The 21,096-nt window shown below is 38.1% G+C and overlaps 2 protein-coding genes across 2 annotated transcripts; both read right to left on the bottom strand.

The window, feature by feature from the left end:
• Window positions 1-89: 89 nt before the first annotated feature.
• On the bottom strand, window positions 90-4,485 carry LOC142984752 (HMG box-containing protein 4). Its single transcript, XM_076132516.1, has 8 exons — window positions 4,346-4,485; window positions 4,021-4,264; window positions 3,589-3,737; window positions 3,001-3,122; window positions 2,644-2,749; window positions 2,065-2,165; window positions 1,490-1,630; window positions 90-1,116 (listed from the first exon to the last, which is right to left on the bottom strand). The coding sequence occupies exons 1-8, from the start codon at window positions 4,353-4,355 to the stop codon at window positions 952-954; spliced, it is 1,038 nt and encodes a 345-aa protein (XP_075988631.1). The 5' UTR covers window positions 4,356-4,485; the 3' UTR covers window positions 90-951.
• A 387-nt stretch (window positions 4,486-4,872) lies between these two features.
• LOC142984801 (uncharacterized) lies at window positions 4,873-11,857 on the bottom strand. The gene is made up of 6 exons (XM_076132630.1): window positions 11,497-11,857; window positions 10,250-10,399; window positions 9,255-9,417; window positions 8,637-8,815; window positions 7,693-7,768; window positions 4,873-7,191 (listed from the first exon to the last, which is right to left on the bottom strand). The coding sequence occupies exons 1-6, from the start codon at window positions 11,749-11,751 to the stop codon at window positions 6,923-6,925; spliced, it is 1,092 nt and encodes a 363-aa protein (XP_075988745.1). The 5' UTR covers window positions 11,752-11,857; the 3' UTR covers window positions 4,873-6,922.
• Between the last annotated feature and the right edge of the window lie 9,239 nt (window positions 11,858-21,096).

The following is a 21,096-nucleotide window of genomic DNA, read 5'->3' as shown; positions in this document are numbered from 1 at the left end:
ATCCGGTGAGACTGGAAGCCGACTCCAACATAGTTGGAAGAAAGGTCTGACGTCATTAAGAACTTAATGTTACCAAATAAAAAAACATTTTACTTAAAATCATTTATTTCATGTAACACGATAGTTTACATTTCTATACACAAAATAGTTCCTCTTATAACTATTAACACTCAAGAGAACAAAACAAATTTTGATTAAACATAAAAATTTGACGATTATTTTAAAACTAGCGGCCGCTTGCGACTTCGTTTGCGAAGTTTGCGTCTTTAGTTTTCCTGTTTTTATAACAGTTTAATGGCTGATCTTTCATATACAGTTTTAACCCCTTAATTTCCAAGTATCCTCTCTTACCCCCGGTTTATGAGTACATTTAGCGGTAGTTTATCTATTGAATAGTGTTTTTTTTACAATGAGTTTTGAAGCTATTGAATAGATAAACTACCGGTAAATGTACATGAGAAACCGGGGGCTAGTGGTTTTCTTCACTTCCTAAGCAATCTTCATATCAAATTTCAACTTTCTACGCTCAGTAATTTTGGCTGAGCGTTGTCCATCAGTCAGTCAGTCAGTTAGCCAGCCAGTCAGCCAGTTAGTCAGTCAGTCACTCAGTAACGAGGCGCCCGTAGCCAGTTGCGCTCACCGGTCGGAAAACGATCTGTGGGTTAAGCAAACCTTAGCGCAGTCATTCCATAGGTGGGTGACCGCATAGTGGTATTTCAACAGGGCGTCTCCGTGCTTCGGAGGGCACGTAAAAAGCCGGTCCCGGTTGTTGTCAATTAAGATAACAGTCGAACAGTCAAAGGCCTTGGGGCGGCTTGATCAACTTTGACACTAGGTTGACCACTAACCATACGATAAGAAGAAGACTCAGTAACGGAAGAGTTTTATACATATAAATTCATTTATTGGTCACCTCCGCCGCTAGTCCACATCGTCTCATTCCCCCATGTCCTACAAGCCCGGCATGATATAAGCGATGTTGTGCAGAGTGTCTTGCAGCAGCCGCTGAGGGGGGGCGATGGCCGGGATCGCGCGAGACACTGACAGGAGCGGCGCCAGGGAACATAGCAGGGTGTCCAGAAGTACTGATACTGAACCTGATACTGCGATCTGACCCTGTGGAATAGAAAAGTTACGTAAGTTATTATATTAATAAAATAAATTTAACACTACTGTCCCACTGCTGGCTTTGAGGCGTCCATAGCCAGTTGCGCTCACCGGTCGGTAAACCATCTGTGGGTTAAGCAAACCTTGGCGCGGTCATTCCATAGATGGGTGACCGTATAGTGGTATTTGAGCTGGGTGTCTCCGTGCTTCGGAGGGCACGTAAAAAGTCAGTCCCGGTTGTTGTCAATTAAGATAACAGTCGTTAAGCCATGTCAAAGGCCTTCGGGCGGCTTGAACAACTTTGACCACTACCCATACGACAAGAAGAAAATTTATCACTTTCTAGTCAGTCCACAGAATCAATAAGAAGTGTAGTTGGTACCTCATGTTCCTTGAGCCTCTCCCCGATGATGGCCAGGCTCTCCCCCAGCAGGCGCAGGTGCGCGGCCACCTCCACGGCGCCGCAGCCCGTCACGCGGTACATGCCCGCCGTCGTCGTGGCCGCCGCCGCGCCACTCACCGGCTGCACACGGAACAAATATAAAATAAATCTTCTTATAACTCAAGAACAGCTGAACAGATTGGTTTGAAAATTGGTGCAGGGATAGCTTAGATCCGGAAGACAGTCATAGGATTTTATCCTTTTTTTTGGTTGTACCTCGTGGAAGAACATAGCATGGAAACAACATATGTTGTGTATATATTTTCCTTGACACTCGTTAACAGTAGTCAGAAGCTTGAAAGTCTGACAAAACCAAGTAGTCGTGATCTCCTGGTAACTGTGGATCAGCGTGAACGGAGCTGTGCAGGATTTAATCCATTAATGTCCCAATACTGGGCAAGGGTCTCCTGCCGTAATGAGGGAGGGGTTAGGCCTTGAGTCCACCACGCTGGCCAATTGCGGGTTGGGGACTTTCATACCTTCACTGTGTTGTGGAGCTGAAGATGATGACTTACCACAAGAGCCTGTTGTGGGGGAGTGGGCGGGGCTGGCTGCGGGCGCTGGGCTGCACGTGCACCGGGGGGGCGACCCGGACCCGCGGGGGGAAGGGGGCGACCTGCCGAACACAGTCATAGTAATGGTATCTTGTGACAATTCACACATGGTCATCTGATTCCAAACTAAGCAGAGCTTGTACTATGGTAACTAGACAACTGATAAACATACTTATATACTTCAAATACATACATATATAGATAAATTTACTGGCAAACTCAGAACTGATACTCGTCCTCGTTATGCAAATATTTGTCCTGGGATAATGATATGTAATTTTAACAGTATTTCATTATTTTCCTGTCTTTTTATATGGCAGATAGTTTATCTGTAAGCTGTAAAACTGTAGCTCAATTCTCTACCACTATCGACTACCGACAACCGGGTAGCTATCGAGAAATTTCGTATCAAAATCTCTATCGGGCGTCGTAGGAATTATTTTGGCAGTACCTACATGTTAAATATCATAATTTCGATATTCGACCGACTGTAGAGAATCGCGCTACTGGCCTAGAAAGTTAGACAATCGTGGTACTTACTTGGGTTAGATATAATTATTTTATTAGTAGTTTGGTTGCTCTGCTCTTTTTGCATAGCGAAGCGTTTAGCCTTGCGCTTCCATAAGTAACGCTCATTGTAGTTTACCTGAAAATTATTTATTTACATTAAAAACATGCTCAATTTTTCATTTTATCCTATGGTTAGTGGTCAACCCAGTGTCAAAGATATTCTAGAAGTACAAAGGTCTTTGACGTGGCTATAATGACTGTTATCTTAATTGACAACCACCTGGAAAGACTTTTTACATGCTCTCTGAGCACAAAGACTCACATTTTTCATCATAAATACAAGTGATCACCCACCAAAAAAAGAAAATGAAAATCACTTATGCTTACATTAGACCACATCTCTCCCAGTCTTTTGGAAATGGCTGAGAAGTCCATATCGGGGTGCTTGCGGAGTAGCTCATTGCGGGCCTCTTTAGCCCACATCATGTATGCAGTTATGCGAGTTTTACCTAAACAAATCAAATTATGTTATTCAAATCAAGCATATAGAATTTGTAACCAGCGGACTTTTACAACAAGATGTAGGAATATAAAGCAAAGGAAGTATATAAAGATTGTAGCAAGTTCTTTGATGTCTGCCTACCTATGCTATCAAACCGACTTGTGATGATTGGATCTAACGGAACTACCTGATCGACATAAGACGAACAAGTGCAGTATTGCTTCGAGTCAGTTTTGTTGAACAACATGCCGAACATGCCGACCCGAATATGTGTGTCAAAGTCTAAGTCAAGTACGCTTTATTTCATAAACTTAAACAATTTGAAATCATCATATTTTTATCTACCACTGTTTTGGAAAAGCTGTTTTTCGTTAGAAGAAACGGCAAGAAACTCACAGCTGTAGTAATCCTTACATTATTTCAATAGACAGGCAGCTCTAAAGTGGTAAGTTAAAACAAGATTTAAAACCTACCCTTGTCTTTCCTCTGAGCCTTAGCCCTTCCAACAACCCTGCCGTCTTTGACAATCAGCTTTTTCTTGCTGCTCTTCTCCATCATGTACAAGGAGTTGGCCGGAGTCCTGGTGGAGCCCTCGTCTGATGCTGAACTGTCACTCTCCATACTGTGATGAAAGATTTTTTTTGTTAGTCCTTACTGTCCAACTGCTGGGTAATGGTCTCTCAAACTAGGAATTGGTTAGGTATTTTAGCATGCAAGGTTTTATTGTGGTGTCTTTTCTTCACATTTGGAGCTAGTAACAATTACTTCTGACACACAAATAACTGGGAAAACTTGAAAAGTCATTGGTGTGTTGACTTAGGTTCGAACCGTCATATTAGTACTAACCAGTGTTTTTTTTTACAATTTTATTACAAATGACTCATAAACAGAATATTAAAACTGACCTGTCAGCATTTTCTCCAGCCGTATTCTCATAATAATCCGACTCGCTTCCCGAAGCAGTCCCTGCATCTTCCGCCTGCCTCGGCGGGACATTTTCCTGTGTTTGATACTCCGGCGGGGCGAACGTTTTAAACGTATTTTGCCGCCGCATACGATTCTCAATGTCGTCGGGAGACTCAAAATCCATTAATTTCGAACTCTTCTTCCTAACCCGACCACTTCTCGATATACCAGTCACTTCTAAATCTATAAAAATGTAACGTTAAATTACGCGTATGGGATTGATCGAAGTAATTGAGCTTTAATTCAGTTATTTAAACTACTTACCTTCCTGCATTGTTCTTTTTAGTTTATAGAGAAGTAAGAAATTATAATAGCGTGGTAATTTTTTCTAGTTTTGTAACAAATTCAATGCTTTATCACGACGCAAATATAAACAGATTTTATAATGACACTTGTAGCGTGAAGCGTCATTACATTTTTGACAGTTTGTTTTTTTAAACCAAACGTCACCTTTGTGTTTTGAATCTCAACTTATTCAGCCCGATACCACACTAAAATTGTAATTTCTCTATTATAATACAATTGATTTGTATTGCGAGACCAGTATTTATTTTAACTACTCAATAATAATATTACGATAATGATAATCACATTTCTAAATCGAATGTTTATTCAGTTGTAAGTATCGTACCAAGAAGCGTTCTTTGATCGGTGCCTGCCGTTATGGGAAGAAAGCGTCATTTATACGTACATGTATATACATATTCATATCGTTCGCAAATAAATACTTGTGTTAATTTATTTGTACTGATAGAATTATTTATTTTAATTAGGTATAATAAAACAAGTAATTTGTACAACAATCATTTATATTTTATTTAACTGTACTGTAATAAATATTGGTACATTATACATACACAACGGAATTAAGTTTTAAGTCTATATTAATGCGACAACTTGATAACTTCTAGTAGTTACCTAAAATGCTACGGAGGTACTGAAATGATGGTGAAAACAAAGCGATCTCAAATATAAGTGAAACTTTTGGTAAATTACAGTCAAAATGATTGAAAAGTACAGGTGCTGAAAACATTTATAAAAAAGTTAATCGACATACAAAATTCTTATTTAATGTTTTTGGAGATCGCAACAAAAATAAATATACAAAAATGATCGCTAGATTCGACTAACGAATAGTGGAGAAAGTATGCTTGGCAAGAGATTAAAGACTTATAAAGAGTTTTGTTTCGTTCACTCCTTAGCAAAATGAAAAAGAGAAAACATATTATAGTAGTTTTTTAACTAAAATAGGTTTATAGTGTGTTTATGAATAAGAGGGTAAGCTTGTAGCGTTAGTGTTATCAGAATAGCTACCAACATTGGCCATTGATCTTGAAGTCCCTGAATAAACAACACACATATGTATCAAACCCAAATCGGCTTTTTGAAAGACGAGAAATCGTCGTGCTTTCAATAATTGTTTCAGAAAGATATTTCTCATTAAAACTGCACGTTTGGCGCAATAGTTAACGTGGTCACCTCGCCGCAATAACCGTAGCGCCGCGTAGGGTAGGTCAATTTTTTGTGTGATGAGTACGAGTATCTGTTCTAAGCCTGGTTGTTAATTTATCTATATAAGTATGTATTAAGAAGTATTTAAGTATGTTTATTAGTTATTTGGTTACAATACAAGCTCTGCTTGGTTTGGAATCAGATGACTGTGTGAGTTGTCCAATGATATTTATATTTTTATTAACTTTAAAGATTAGTTTATGAATCTACACAGCGACTCCGTCTATAAAAGTCCCATCTATAAGTCACGTAATGGACAAAAATAACTTTGCCTGCAAGTAAAAATTTACAATAATTCTTCGAGTAACATATTGTTATATGTTTTACTTTCAAATCGGCCCTTTAGCGAGGTAAGAGTTTCAAAGTCGAATAAATCAATATTACTTATATGAGTAGGTATTACTTTTTGGTATATTCTTTTTTAGTAGTGTTTTCACCGCCCATCGATATTTTCTTTTACATTTTTTTTTATTCACTTCCATGCTATTCTGTATGTGCATAAAATTATTCCTGTATATTCACATTCCGTTTCACGTAACTTAATCTAAACGATCACAATACCCAGGTTCCTGTGTTTGTACGTTTTATATATAAAAATATACCCTTTATAGCTATATACGGACTCTAGTCCGCCGCAAGCTGGCCGCAGTCGCGATACTAAATATTATAATTGATCATCAATTACGTGTTTTATTCGGCTTTTACGGACTCAGTTCGCTGCGGACTGTATTTTGTCGGTTATAGCTAATAACTACTATTATTATAAAAAAAACAGCTCCTTCGGACTAGATTTTAAATATTGCTGTAATTTAAAAAGATCACATTAAAAAGACTTATTTTGTACGTGTATGCTATGAGTTTTGTTCACATTTTATTTGTTAATACAAAATAGTATGCCTTTGAAATACAGAGAAAATAATTTTACTATAAACTTCACATTTTTTTTATGAGACTTAATAATAAGTTTCCGCTGAAAATTAAAATCACGTGTATCACAAATAACGGTGCCTTAAAAAATTCACCATTTATTAATTTCAAGCATGTCGCAGTTATGTTATAAAAATCACCAAAATAACAAAATATCCTTTAAAATATTTTTTCTTATACTTATTGAACAGTAAACTTTGAAATCTCGAAAACTATCTAAATAAAAATAATATTATGATTTAATAACATAAACAAAACACCAATTTTCAAATAAATTACACTTTACCATTTCGCAATCGAAGTCGAGAGACGTAAATAAAAACAGTGTTGCCACAAAAAAATCTAGACCCCAAGCTAAAAAGACTAGTTCCCAAACACAGGAACCTATTTAAGACTAACCAATCAACTGACTCTGCCTATAATGTTGCCAAATATGATAGCCATGCACATAATGACACCGATTCCTGTTAAAATTTGATTTGGTTCTAAAAGTACTTTGTTTTGTAGCTCGTCTTTACTTTGGTCGGATTCTTCCAGGTCGTGGTGAACAACTGATAATGCTTTGGCAAGTTCCGCGTCAGATTGTGCGCTAGATTGTGAAGCGGAGACGATAACACGCCGTAGTTCGCGAAGATGGACGTCCATTGAATGCTCGCGTTGGTGGAGGTGATCTGCAAGAGAACGTAGTGTTAGAAATTTTTGCTAATACTAGCTGATTCGCGCTTCTTCGCTTGTGTCATAAAAGAGAGAATAGGTCATAATTTACCCGTATTTAAATATTTACTAGTGCTTTGCTCCTTTTGGTCGTAGCGTGATGTTATATAGCCTATAGCCTTCCTTAATAAATAGGCTATCCAACAGTAAAAGATTTTTCAATTTCTATTTATATCTGAGGCGCCCATAGCCAGTTGCGCTTAGTGTATTGTGCACACATTTGAACAATATCGACGGCTCGACCTTCGAAGGCCTCCATAGCGCAGTGGTTAACGTGGTCGCCTCGCCACTACCAGTACGTCAGTAGGTCGTGAGTTCGATTCCCACATGGAAAAAATTGTTGTGCGATCCACAAATAGTTATATCGTGTCTGGTTTGTAAAAGTCCCCGCGACACAAGAGCAATTCTTAGTACGGGAGTTGTCTTTAAAAATAAAGCATTGTCTCTACTTTACTTACCTATTAAAGATGTCTGCTTGTGTACTAGTTGATTTATATTTTCTTGCATTTCCTTTAAATTTTGTGCCAATTGTTCCTGTAAAATAACACATAATATTATTAAGATATTAGCCCATTATAAAAAATATAATAACAGACCCTAAACAAAAGCCTGGTTTCCACAGCGAGAGTTGGAAAATTAGGTCTATTACCAGTTGTCCCCTCTAACATTGCCCCTCGGGGTGACAGCTGGGAATAAAAGCAGGACGAATATTCCCAATTGACACATCCGGGCGACAGCGTAGAGGTGACAACTGGGAATATACCGAAAATAATTGGAATATACGCCCATAGCCAGTTGCGCTCACCGGTCGGTAAACGATCTGAGGGTTAAGCAACCCTTGGCGCGGTCATCCCATAGATGGGTGACCCGGCGCATAATGGTATTCGAACTGGGCGTTTCCGTGCTTCGGAGGGTACGTAAAAAGTCAGTCCCGGTTGTTGTCTAAGATAACAGTCGTTAAGCCATGTCAAAAGGACTTTCGGGCTTGAACAACTTTGACACTAGGTTGACCACTAACCATACGATAAGAAGAAGAATGTTGGGGCTGTATTCGGGTTTCTAGTCAAAAGATCGTGGGTTATCGTAAGAAATGTTATATTTATTGTTCTACAAGATCACTTAACGCGAATGTTACACTATTTATACCGTAAACTAGCCGAACGGCGCAACTTCGATTGCGTCAGCGAAGAGAGAATGGGACATAATTTTCCCCGTTTTTGTAACATTTTTCGTTGCTACTCCGCTCCTAACGGCCGTAGCGTGATGCTATATAGCCTTCATCGATAAATAGACTATCTAACACTGAAAGAATTTTTCAAATCGGACCAGTACTTCCTCAGATTCAGCGCGTTCAAACAAACAAACTCTTCAGCTTTATAAAATTAGTATAGATTACGCTTACCTGATAAGCAAATTCGGTTTTCATAGCTTCAGTGATGTCCGCTCTGTTGGCCGTGCCGCCGCCGGCGATGGTGTACAATACACTTGCGCTGCGAGCCATTTGCTGTTCCATCATGTCACGAAACTCTGCCATTTTGAGGTGATTGTTGATCGTTGAGCCGGCTATGCCTAGAACTGTGCCTGGAGGACGACAATGTGGAATTATAGTGGTAATACAAGGTCAATTTGGGTAACTTTGAATCATTTGGGTAACATTGACAGTGGGAATATGAACTAGTTTCGATAATTTTTTCATATGAAACCAACACAATTGATAAAAGTTTCAAACTAAAATAAACCTTTACCCAAATGATTCAAGGTTACCCAGGTTGACTGTATCTGTGAAAATTTCAACTGTCATATTTTCCCCCGTTTTTGTAACATTTTTTTACTGGTACTCTGCTCCCATTGGTCGTAGCGTGATGATATATAGCCTTCCTAGATAAATGGGCTATCTAACACTGAAAGAATCTTTCAAATCGGACCAGTAGCTCCTGAGATTAGCGCGTTCAAACAAACAGACAAACAAACAAACGAACTCTTCAGCTTTATAATATTAGTATAGATAGATAGAACTCACCAAATATGGAGGCCACGATGTACCAGTACTTATTCCTCTCGGCGTGGGCCCTCTCCCTCTCATGGCCTAGCTTCACGGCGGCCGACATCGTGGCGAACAGCTCGCGCTCCTCTCGCTCAGCATCCGTGAACAACGCACGAAGAGCACGCTCTTGAATTATGAGCTGTTCATAAAAACATATGTATATTAGGTCGGGGAAAAAGTCTTTTCGCATTATAGTATGTATGAACTTGTAATAAAATCTCTTTGGCTTCAAGAATCACAAATGAGTACACGGTTCATTAGGTTTCTTTCAGTGAGCCCCGTGAAGTACCCAAATATCGAGCTTTTTTGTGTAGAGAAAAGATTTTATTACAAGTTCATACATACTATAATGCGAAAAGACTTTTTCCCCGACTTAATAAATGCACACAGAAAGAATAACATGGATATTAGCCACTTTTCCTAAAAGTAATTCCGTTATTCTGGATTCAATAAAATATTGTTAATGTTGGTAGTGATATTATTAGTACTCAATAGGATGTAAATAAAGTAAAGGAAGTTTGTAAGGATCGTAACAAGTGGACTACTTATACCTATTGGAAGAAGGCGTGATTCTATGTATGTGTTACTGTAAAAGCCCGAACTGTGGTAAATCCTAAGATTTTCCGGTAAAACCTAAGATTTACCAACTCTCAATGGTAAAAGTCCGAACAAGCCAGAGTTTTAAAACTATGTTACGGTATATAATTATACCGTAACATAGTTACTATATAATTATACCGTAACGTAGTTATAAAGAAGGAGTTTTGGGTAAACGGACATGGTTATTTTTTTAAAACCACCCAGCAGGAGAAGCTCCGGAAAGCGGGGATCCAGCGACATCTCGACATCATATCATATCATCATAAAAGAATTGTTCGGACTTTTACCATTGAGAGTTGGTAAATCTTAGGTTTTACCGGAAAATCTTAGGATTTACCACCGTTCGGGCTTTTACAGTAACATATGTATACCTTATGCTCTTCCGTACACAGCTGTAAGTACTTGTCGTCCCCTTTCATGGTGTTTTGCATTTCAGCATGTAGTTCCTTGAGGCGAGACTCTAGGTTTGCGAGCTGACGGCCAACATCCCTCCTACGGTCTTGAGCTGCCATGAATCTTTCCTAGAACAAATATAAATAAATATCATTGGACAACTCACACGGTCATTTGATTCCAAACTAAGCCGAGCTTGTACTATGGTAACCAAATAACTGATAAACATACTTATATACTTCTAAATACATACTTATACGATACATTAACAACCTGGCTCAGAACAAATACTCGTGCTCATCACACAAAGATTTGTCCCGGGTGGGATTCGAACCCACCACACGCGGCGCTTTGGTTATCGCGGCGAGGTGACCACTTTAACCACTGCACCAAACATGCAGTTGAACTCAAAGGTGACTGACTGACATAGAAGTAGGAGCCCCGCGAAGCGGGGCTCCGGCGACATGCTGTAATATCAAAAGAGACGAAAAGTAAATAAATGGGACTTTGAAGATGTCGCCGGAGCCCCGCTTCGCGGGGCTCCTCCTTCTGGGTGGTTTAAAAAAAAATAACCACGAAGGCTGAGGTGGGAGCTTCGCTTCGCTCGCTCCCACCTCAGCCTTCTAACCTAACCTACCCATGTCGGTTTGCCAAAAACTCCGTTTTTGGACTTTCATTTTGATTTTGTCGGCGAACGGTTGATCTGATCAAAAAATTCCAAGGGATAAAAAGTGTTTATTTTTAGCCAATCTATACAATAAAAACCAAAAACAGCAACATTTTGAGACTTTTTAATTATCGTCGAAAAATTTAAGTCCAGCTTCCTATAGTAACGAGAGAACTTCAAACCCATTTTGTCGGTAAACGGTGGGTCGGATCAAAAAAACTCAAGGGGCAAAAAGTGCTTATTTTTAGCCAATCTATACGATAAAAGCAAAAGAATTACAATATATAACATTTTTGAAAATTTTCGAAATTTTTTCTAAGTCCTAGTCGCCTTGCACACCCTTTGCTACACTCCAACCGGTTTTTTTCCATAAAGACCGAAATAGAGGTTAGGATGAAATAAAACCTCTTTAGTTAGACTACGGCTGTAGTTGGTTAACAAGGTGACGCCATTCCCGACAGTTATTTATACCGGTTCATGATCTAAGCTCTTTTGTATACTATGCACAATATTTGGCCTTGGGTAAGCTGATGTAAGCTCGGCAACATAGTCACGTACCTGCGCATCTATAACTGTATTTTGAATCGCCATAATTTCCTCCACACCCGTAAACTTTTCATATTTCGATACCATTTCTCTCACTTTCTTTGTGACCGTTTCGTATTTGAGTTTTTCTGCAATTTCACTGACTTTTGCAGCAGGGACATATTTAGTCACAAGTTGATCGACTTTTTCACGCCCATTAGTGCTTATTTGTGGTAAATGCACTTTTTGTTTCAGCCTTAAAGCCATCTGCCGGAGTTTGTCTGCCATTTTTACATGTTATAATTACTATAATAATAGAAAACCTAATGGTCTATTGTTTTAATTTATGTAGAGACTATCATGACGAATGGGTTGAGATTTGACACTTTTGACATTAAAGACTGAAAATGACATTTCGATTTGCGGATTTGAAATTGACAGCAAGTATAGTGACATTGACGTTTTGTAAGTTGCGTTCAAGATATATTAATTTAATGCACTATTTGAAAGCAGACTTCGACGCCAAGTGCGATGAATTAAAGGCTGCCATTGTTTATCAAAACATGTGAGCGGCATACTCTCGTGCCCGCTCTGTGATCGATAATTCTTTGCAAAAAATATTATTTTATTTTATAACGTGCAATAAATCATCAACGCGATAAGATTCGAACCTGCGGCGTCTACGCGGAAATAGATGGTTTTAGAACCTCTGTCTTTTTTGGAGTCGGCTAAATAAATGACCATGAATTTGAACTGAGTGCAATGCCACCTCGTTGCAGATAGTGGTATCCTAAATCTTAACGACTTTTTGTGCAACCAAAAATGGTTTTTAGTACAGTCAGTTTCAAAAACCAATGAACATATCCAATTTTTTGAGGCTTAGTATTCGAAAGCAAACGTCGATTGCGTTGGAATCAGCGTGTACGAACCGTAAAGATCTGTTGTCACATTGTATTAATTTCTGTGGTACCGAAATGCCAATCCAGTGAACGCGGTACAATATAAATAAATACAAAACAGCAAATCCTTACCGTCCGTCCGCTCCAATTCCGACGCAACCTTATTCTTTCGATAATAATTTGACATTTATTGAATTGTTGAATTCCAACTAACCCTATTTAACTTTGTACAGGTACCGCAGTTACTTTAGAAGGCTTTGGGTTAATTTGATTACAGAAATAAGTAAATAGCTCGCATAAAAAACTAACGACGAGTTCAGTTTTTCAGTATTTGGTACTAAATACAGCTGTGAATAAAATTGTTGCAATTTCAAATAGTTTAATTGATCTTAATCATGCCAATTTCTTTATATTAGGTCGGAGAAAAAGTGTTTTCGCATTATAGTATAGGTACGTATGAATTTGTAATATTTTTTTTTCTCTACACTGAAAAGCTCAATATTTGGTTACCTCACGAGCTCACTTAAAAAACCTAATGAACCGTGAACTCATTTGTGATTCTTGAAGCCAAAGAGATTTTATTACTAGTTCATACATACTATAATGCGAAAAGACTTTTTCCCCCTCCTAATATTTTAAAGTAACTCCTGTTTTCAAAAGTTACCTTGTTCCGGTATAATTATTAGAAACTAAAAGATTTTATAGATATCAAATTGTTAAACCACCGGTGTAACTGACTGTATATATGAAAAAAATTATTTCTGTTCTTAAAAATAAGGACAAACATGACAAAAACACTCCTTTATTACAAACTTTTTATTAGATTACAGACCTGTTTTTTAAAAAAGATATACTTAATTAACAATTGAGTTTCAACTTTATCTCGCAGTTTTTAAGGTTACTTTTTATGTCGAGGCGTTTGCAGATTGAGAGATGATTTTTGCGAAAAATAAATAACAATAAAATAATAAATATCGTTGGACAACTCACACACGGTCATATGATTCCAAAATAAGCAGAGCTCGTACTATGGTAACCAAATAACTGATAAACATACTTGTAAATACATACTTATATAGATACATTAACAACCAGGCTCAGAACAAATACGCGTGCTCATCACACAAAGATTTGCCGGGGAGGATTCGAACCCACCACACGCGGCGCTTCGGTAATTGCGGCGAGGTGACCACTATAACCTCCTTGTAAATTGTCTTCTAGTCGTCCTTGGCAGTACTTGACAATTTCAAGTACATACTTACCTAGATTTATGCCTATGCACGTGTGTAGATTGATGTATGAGCGCTAAAGGACAACCATTACGAATTTACCTCACGCAATTGGGTGATAAATTAAATCGTCGCTCATTTGTTTTCCTCCTATCTATATATTAGCTGACCCGCGAAACTTCGCTTGCGTCACATAAGAGAGAATGGGTCATAATTGTTACAAATAATTGTCCTGTGTAGGAATCGAACACACGACCTTCCGACGCAATGGTAGCGGCGTGGCGACCTAAACCACGGCGCTACGGAGGCAGTCCATTATACATTCCGAGTTCCTTCGGGTTTCATAAGGCGCGTAAAATTGTGTGTCCCAGCTGTTATACTGAAAGTTATTTGACAGTCTTTAACAGCAGTCAGAAGCTTGAAAGTCTGACAACCAGTCTTACCGAAGGGTATCGTGTTATATCCCAGGTAACTGGGCTGTGGAGGTCAGATAGGCAGTCGCTCTATGTAAAACTGGTATTCAGCTGCATCCGGTGAGCCTGGAAGCCGACTCCAACATAGTTTGGAATAAAGGCTAATCAGAATAGTCAAAAGCCGGCCTAAGATCTAAAATAACATTATCTAATACTGTATACTAATATCATATTTAACCTAAAGTATTTTGTTACCTGTTTTGAAATATAACACTACATAAGTCATGCCCTATATGCTTTCGGCACTGTAAAATCTATATATGTAATACTGAGGCCCGCGACTTCGTCCGCGTGGAAACCTTTCCCGTGTAAATTCCGATCCCTCGAGAACTCCGGGATAAGTAGCCTGTGTGTTATTCTGGGTCTTCAGCTACCCATATACCAAATTTCATCGTATCCAGTTCATTAGTATTTGCGTGAAAGAGTAACAAACTTCCATACATTTTTCAACTTTCGCATTTATAACATTAGTAGGATATAAAAATGAATCCCTATTTCCCTTGGTCATCACGTGAATGGCTGGACCGATTTCACTAATTCTTTTTTTATATGTTTCCTTGAAGTACTGGGAAAGAGTGCGTGTATATAAAGAGCATGTAAGGGGAAAGGAAAGACCACGCGCCGCGCTCATCAGTCAAGTCCGCGAAGAAAATCGCTCACGAAGAGCGCGCTGCTTTCCCGCGCGTAATCCTGTACGCTCCTAAGAACGTGCGATACAGTGTAGGTATGTGTAAAGGCGGCTATTTTTTCTATTTCACGAGACTGCCACGTGAATTGTTTCATAACTATTTTGGACAATGTGTCATACAATTTTGAGTTTATCTGAAAACTTTGACCTTTTATAAAAATATTTCAATAACAATCGTATTTTTACATTATAATTGGATATACAGTTTATTATCTTTTGTAAATTAACCGACTCCAAAAAAAAGATGTAGGTTTTCATGTAGACTGTTTTTTTAAGAATATTACCTTGCAGCAGTAGTAGCCGATTGGTATAAGTGGGTACCTTCCACGCAAGTGGTTTACTGCAGGTTCGAACCTGAGGTAACACACCCATGAATATATATATCAGCCTAGCCTTCCAAACTATGTTGGAGTCGGCTTCCAGTTTCACCGAATACAGCTGAATACCAGTGTTTTACATGAAGCGACTGCCTATCTGACCTCCACAACCCAGTTACCTGGGTTATAACACGATACCCTTCGGTAAGACTGGTTGTCAGACTTTCAAGCTTCTGACTACTATTAAAGACTGTCAAAGATCTTTGAAAATGACAGCCGGGACCCACAATCTAACGTGCCTTCCGAAACACAGAGGAACTAAATATGTATAATATGGTTTCACCGTTATAACACTAGATCAGAAATCGAACCCACACTCAACATTTACCAAACCGAACCTCCTAACAAAACACGCAATCAATCATTAATGTTGCAATTATAAACATAAGTAAAATGTAGCAAAAAAATACATATTAACGTTACCCAACTGCGGTAAAAAAGAGGGTTATGATTTGCATTAGTCATTCAATTACAAATTCTTACGCAATTTTTTTATAGCAATGTTTGAAGTGTATCACATTAGTAAACTTATTAGAATATCACGGTTGTTATTCACGAAAGTGTAAGCAGGAGTGAAATACACCCACGTTTCGCTATCAAAAATCTATAATCGTCCCATATAAAAGACGGCGAGCCTATTGCTATATACCGGGCAGGTTATCTAACTCCGGGCTACTAAACTAACCCCTGGTTTCTGAGTACATTTATCGGTAGTTTATTTATTCAATAGCGTTAAAACTTATATAAAAAAACGCTATTGAATAGATAAACTACCGCTAAATGTTCTCAGAAACCGGGGGTAAGTGAGGTGCCCATAGCCAGTGGCGCTCACCGGTCGGTAAATGATCTGCGAATTAAGCAAACCTTGGCGCTGTCATTCCATAGATGGGTGACCGGCTAGTGACGATATTTGAACTGGGCGTCTCCGTGCTTCGGAGGGCACGTAAGAAGTCGGTAACGGTTGTTGTCAATAAATTGAAATAAATTGGCTTGAACAATTTTTACACTAGGTTGACCACTAACCATACGATAAGAAGACGTTTAAACTAAGTACCGAAAATTCTAAGTTAAATTAGATAAGCATATTGTACTTTTGCATAACCAGGAAATCGATCCTGAACGGTCTGACTACAGGGCAATCTCTGAGAATTTTTAAGAAAAATCATGATGTCCAAAAACCAAAAGGCGATAATACTTTTTGGCCCGACCCGGGGTTCGAACACAATACCTACGCGTGGCAGTCGCATAAAGTACAGATCGTGCCATAGAGTCAGTTTTTGATTTATCTATATAAGTATGTGTTTAGAAGTATATAAGTATGTTTATCAGTTATCCGGTTACCATAGTACTCTGCTTAGTTTGGAATCAAATGACCGTGTGTGAGTTGTCTAATGATATTATATTTATTTATCTAGTAAGGGTTATCGCTATTATTTTCGTTAACGAGTTTATTGCGTATTTCTTTATTTTAATTAGGAGATAAGGTTTTTCATGGTACAATGTTAAGGCTACAGACTTCCGGAGATCATTCTAGAACAGGGGTTCCCAACCTTTTTTATAGTCCAGGATCACTTTTATATTATTCTTGTTAGCAGGGACCACTATGTTAGTATATTAAAAATGAAGAATGAATTAATTTATTTTAAAATCATTCGCGGACCATATTTTGACTTCCATGGACCACAGGTTGGGAGCCACTGTTCTAGAACAATTAAATTATTTTTTCGTGATAACTATTATCTAATAGACTCTGAGATAAATTATAATTTGAGTATGTTTATATTAGGAATATAATGATAATGTTTCTGAACGTGATAACTAAGTTAATTAAACCTTAAAAATTATATCTTGGAACACACTAATAATATCTAATTTACTTTTAAAAGTTGTGTATTAGAAACATTTATCACTTGTTCTAACGGTGAAAGAAAATGTCGTTTTAAACACAGATTTTAAAACGTGGGACACTTGGAAAGTTTATTCAAATGTTCTCGCTCAAGTTTAAGTTTTCATAAACACGGTAATTTAATATTGCCAATTATAAAAAAAAATGTACTTATGTACGAGTATTTATACTCATAAACACTCTTTTTTAAGTAAACTATAACACGACAGAGTCTTATACTAAAAAAACTGTTATACTCAAACCTTTCTGAGTTCCTTGGTAAATAGACTCTTAAACACATTACCCTCTTTTGCGTCGCGCAGTTGAAAGTTGAGTTGACTCGGGTTCGAACCGTCGACCTCTTGCATGGAAGATGTCTACTTATACCACTCGACTTTTCATATATTAGGTCGGGGAAAAAGTCTTTTCGCATTATAGTATGTATGAACTTGTAATAAAATCTCTTTGGCTTCAAGAATCACAAATGAGTACACGGTTCATTAGGTTTCTTTCAGTGAGCTCGTGAGGTACCCAAATATCGAGCTTTTTTGTGTAGAGAAAAGATTTTATTATTAGTTCAGACCTAATATAAGGTATTTAACCCATTAATTTCATACTGCTGGGCAAGGGTTTTCCTGGAATGAGGCAGGGGTTAGGCCTTGAGACCACCACGCTGGCCAAGTGCGGTTTGGGGACTTTGCATATGCATACCTTCAAGAACTGTTCATGCAAGGTTTCATCACGTTTTCTTCACCGTTAGCACAAGTGATAATTATTTCTAATACACACATAAATACGAAAAGTTATTGGTATTTTGCCTCGGGTTCGAACCGTAGACTCGCGTGGGAGATGACAACTTATACCACTTACATGTGGATAGACATAATAATTATATTATTTTGTTTTATTATCTACTAGCTGACCCGCGCAACTTCGCTTGCGTCACATAAGAGAGAATGGGTCAGAATTTTCCATGTTTTTGTAACACTTTTTACTATTACCTACTCTGCTCCTATTGGTACTCGTAGCGTGATGATATGAAATATGCTTTTTTTTCACGAAAAATATTCTCAAAATATTTATATCTCTTAGTATAACGAAGTCGCGCTAAGGCATATCCGCCATTAAAAACAGTTGCCATGGCAACGGAATTTTGTTAGTTCAATGTCATTATAATACTGATTTTTCGCGTCTTCGTTGAATTTTCTGAATTTTCCCGGGAAATGCGTCATTTTCCCGGGGTAAAAAGTAGCCTATGTCCTTTCTCGGATATCAAAATATCTCCATACCAAATTTCATGCAAATTGGTTCAGTAGTTTAGACGTGATTGAGTAGCAGACAGACAGACAGACAGACAGACAGACAGACAGACAGAGTTACTTTCGCATTTATAATATTAGTATGGATATTGTTTATAAACATTATGTACAAAGGGCTCTTGATAGGAAATAATTGAAGGTTTTAACTATTATTATGCAGGAAGAGCAATCAAGTTCGTTTATATAATTGATAATTATTTTAATTGGTATACTCGGAAGTTTGTAGATACGCCTCCGTGGCGCAGTGGTTATGGTGGTCGCCATGCCACTACCACTGCATCAGGAGGTCGTTGGTTCGATTCCCACACGGGACAATTATTTGTGCGATCCACAAATAATTGTTTCGGGTCTGGTTGTACTTTGTGTCCTTTGTTTGTATGTTTGTAAAAGTCCCCACCACACAAGAGCAATTCTTAATGCGGGTGTTGACTTTAAAAATAATTAAAAATTAAATTATTCAACCCGGGAATTGAACTCGAGACCGTTCTATCAGCAGTCGTACAGACTACTGCTCAGACCACAGGTCACTAATGCCTGCATTTGTGTTTAAACCGCTTCCATACTCCATGTTGCAGTCACCGGTCGATAAACGATCTGTGGGTTAAGCAATCCTTGGCGCGGTCATCGCATAGATGGGTGACCGCATGGTGGTATTTGAGCTGGGCGTCTCCGTGCTTCGGTGGACACGTAAAAAGTCGGTCCTGGTTGTCTACTAAGATAACAGTCGTAAAGCCACGTCAAAGGCCTTCGGGCTTGAACAACTTTGACACTAGGTTGACCACTAACCATACGAATAACTAATGACTGAATTTTTATTGACCGCTCCCAAACTCCATACTTATAAAATGACTTAATTTCATGTGTGAAAGCGTTATTTAATTACGACAATATTTGGTTATGTGCAAGCTTTCCCGAATAACACAACCTGTTTAAATTACCCAAGGCTATGTACCTTAAATGAAAAACCGGTTAATAAGTACCTATGTGGCACGGCCGGTGGTGTATCTGACTGCCGATCGTACGGTCTCGAGTTCAATCCCCGGGTTTGGTTAGAGAACTATTGCTATTTTATCTATACTAATATTATAAAGCTGAAGAGTTTGTTTGTTCGTTTGAACGCGCTAATCTCAGGAACTACTGGTCCGAATTGAAAAAATATTTCACTGTTAGACAGACAGCCTATTTATTGAGGAAAGCTATAAGCTATATATCATTACGCTACGACCGTTAGGAGCGGAGCAGCAACGAAAAATGTTAAAAAATGGGGAAAATTATGGCCCATTCTCTCTTATGTGTCGCAAGCGAAGTTGTACAATTCAGCTAGTAATGTATAAATTTATTTTTAACCTATCGACTACGAAGTCTCGGGTTTGATTCCCGGACCAGTGCAACACCAAACGGCCACAGAGGCAAAAATAACACAGAAAGATAAATCACGATTTACAATCTACATACATATTTTGCGTCATAGTGTTACACATAATGTTGCCTAAACATATCTGAACCCGTGACCTTTCGATGGCCACTGATATTTATAACCGTCGCGCTATTCTACCACCATCGACCATCGATTAAATAACACATACTGTGCGAGTGTGATGCTTTAGGAAGGAAAAGAATGGATCTTCTAGGATGCGGTTACCCTAAACCAGAAGACTACAGGCTGCTTCCGGTGGGGTGCATAGCAAAACTGTTAAGTTTTGCCCTGCCCCCCAACGTCTAGAGTAGCAAAAGAGGGGGTGACACAAAGGATCAGGAATGGTCGAAGTGTCAGCCAGGCATTAACTGGCACCCCCACCCCTAAGATAAGATAAATAACGAAAAATGTTGTATGAACATCAAGAGCAGTTTGCAGGGATCGTATGTAAAAAGCTGCTTTTTTGGTTTCTACCTACCCTTATGAGAAAAAGGCATTGCATGTGCCTTAGTTTTTGTTATTCAGCGTTAATTAATCTATAGAAATAAAAATTAATCACTAAAATATATGAACGCGCATAACTTTTGAACAACTAAACTAAATTGAAAAATCCTTTTTTGGATAAATAAATATAGATATTTTTGGACAACTCACACACAGCCATCTGATTCCAAACTAAGCAGAGCTTGTACTATGGTAACCAGATAACTGATAAACATACTTATATACTTATAAATACATACTTATATAGATAAATTAAGAACCAGGCTCAGAACAAATACTTGTGCTCATCACACAAATATTTTTCCCGGGTGAGATTCGAATCCGCCACATGCGGCGCTACGGTTATTGCGGCGAGCTGACCACGTTAACCACTACGCCAAACGTAGAGTTTGGCAACTGTCGGGACTAGGTTTGTATGGGATCAAAATTCCCATGAAAATGGAGCAACGCGATAACGTCATACTATACCCGGACAAAGTCGGGCCACTCTGCTAGTATTAAAGGCTTTTTAATGTAGAATTTTTGGCATGTATTTTAATATTAATAAGACTTTTACGCTACATGTTTCGAATGTTGAGTACATCCGTAATTTACCAATTTATATCAGTAAAATATTTCAACGACATAATATTTTACTTGTGTGGTGTTTTTTGCTTGCAACAGATTAATAAATCTATCATTTTTTCAGTAAAACAGAAAGATATTTTTTTAAATAAAAAAATTGAAATGTTTTTTATCGGTAATCAACAAAAAAAAGCATTGGTTTGTGACAGCCTTACATGAAAATAATAGGTAACTTATTATTTTGTTAATATATCACTGTGAAAAAATATTCCTGTGGA

Source organism: Anticarsia gemmatalis, chromosome 28 (genome assembly GCF_050436995.1).
Source record: "Anticarsia gemmatalis isolate Benzon Research Colony breed Stoneville strain chromosome 28, ilAntGemm2 primary, whole genome shotgun sequence".
NCBI classification, from domain to species: Eukaryota; Metazoa; Arthropoda; class Insecta; order Lepidoptera; family Erebidae; genus Anticarsia; species Anticarsia gemmatalis.
Note: the sequence above shows the minus strand (reverse complement) of the source record. Positions and strands in the feature narration are given on the sequence as shown.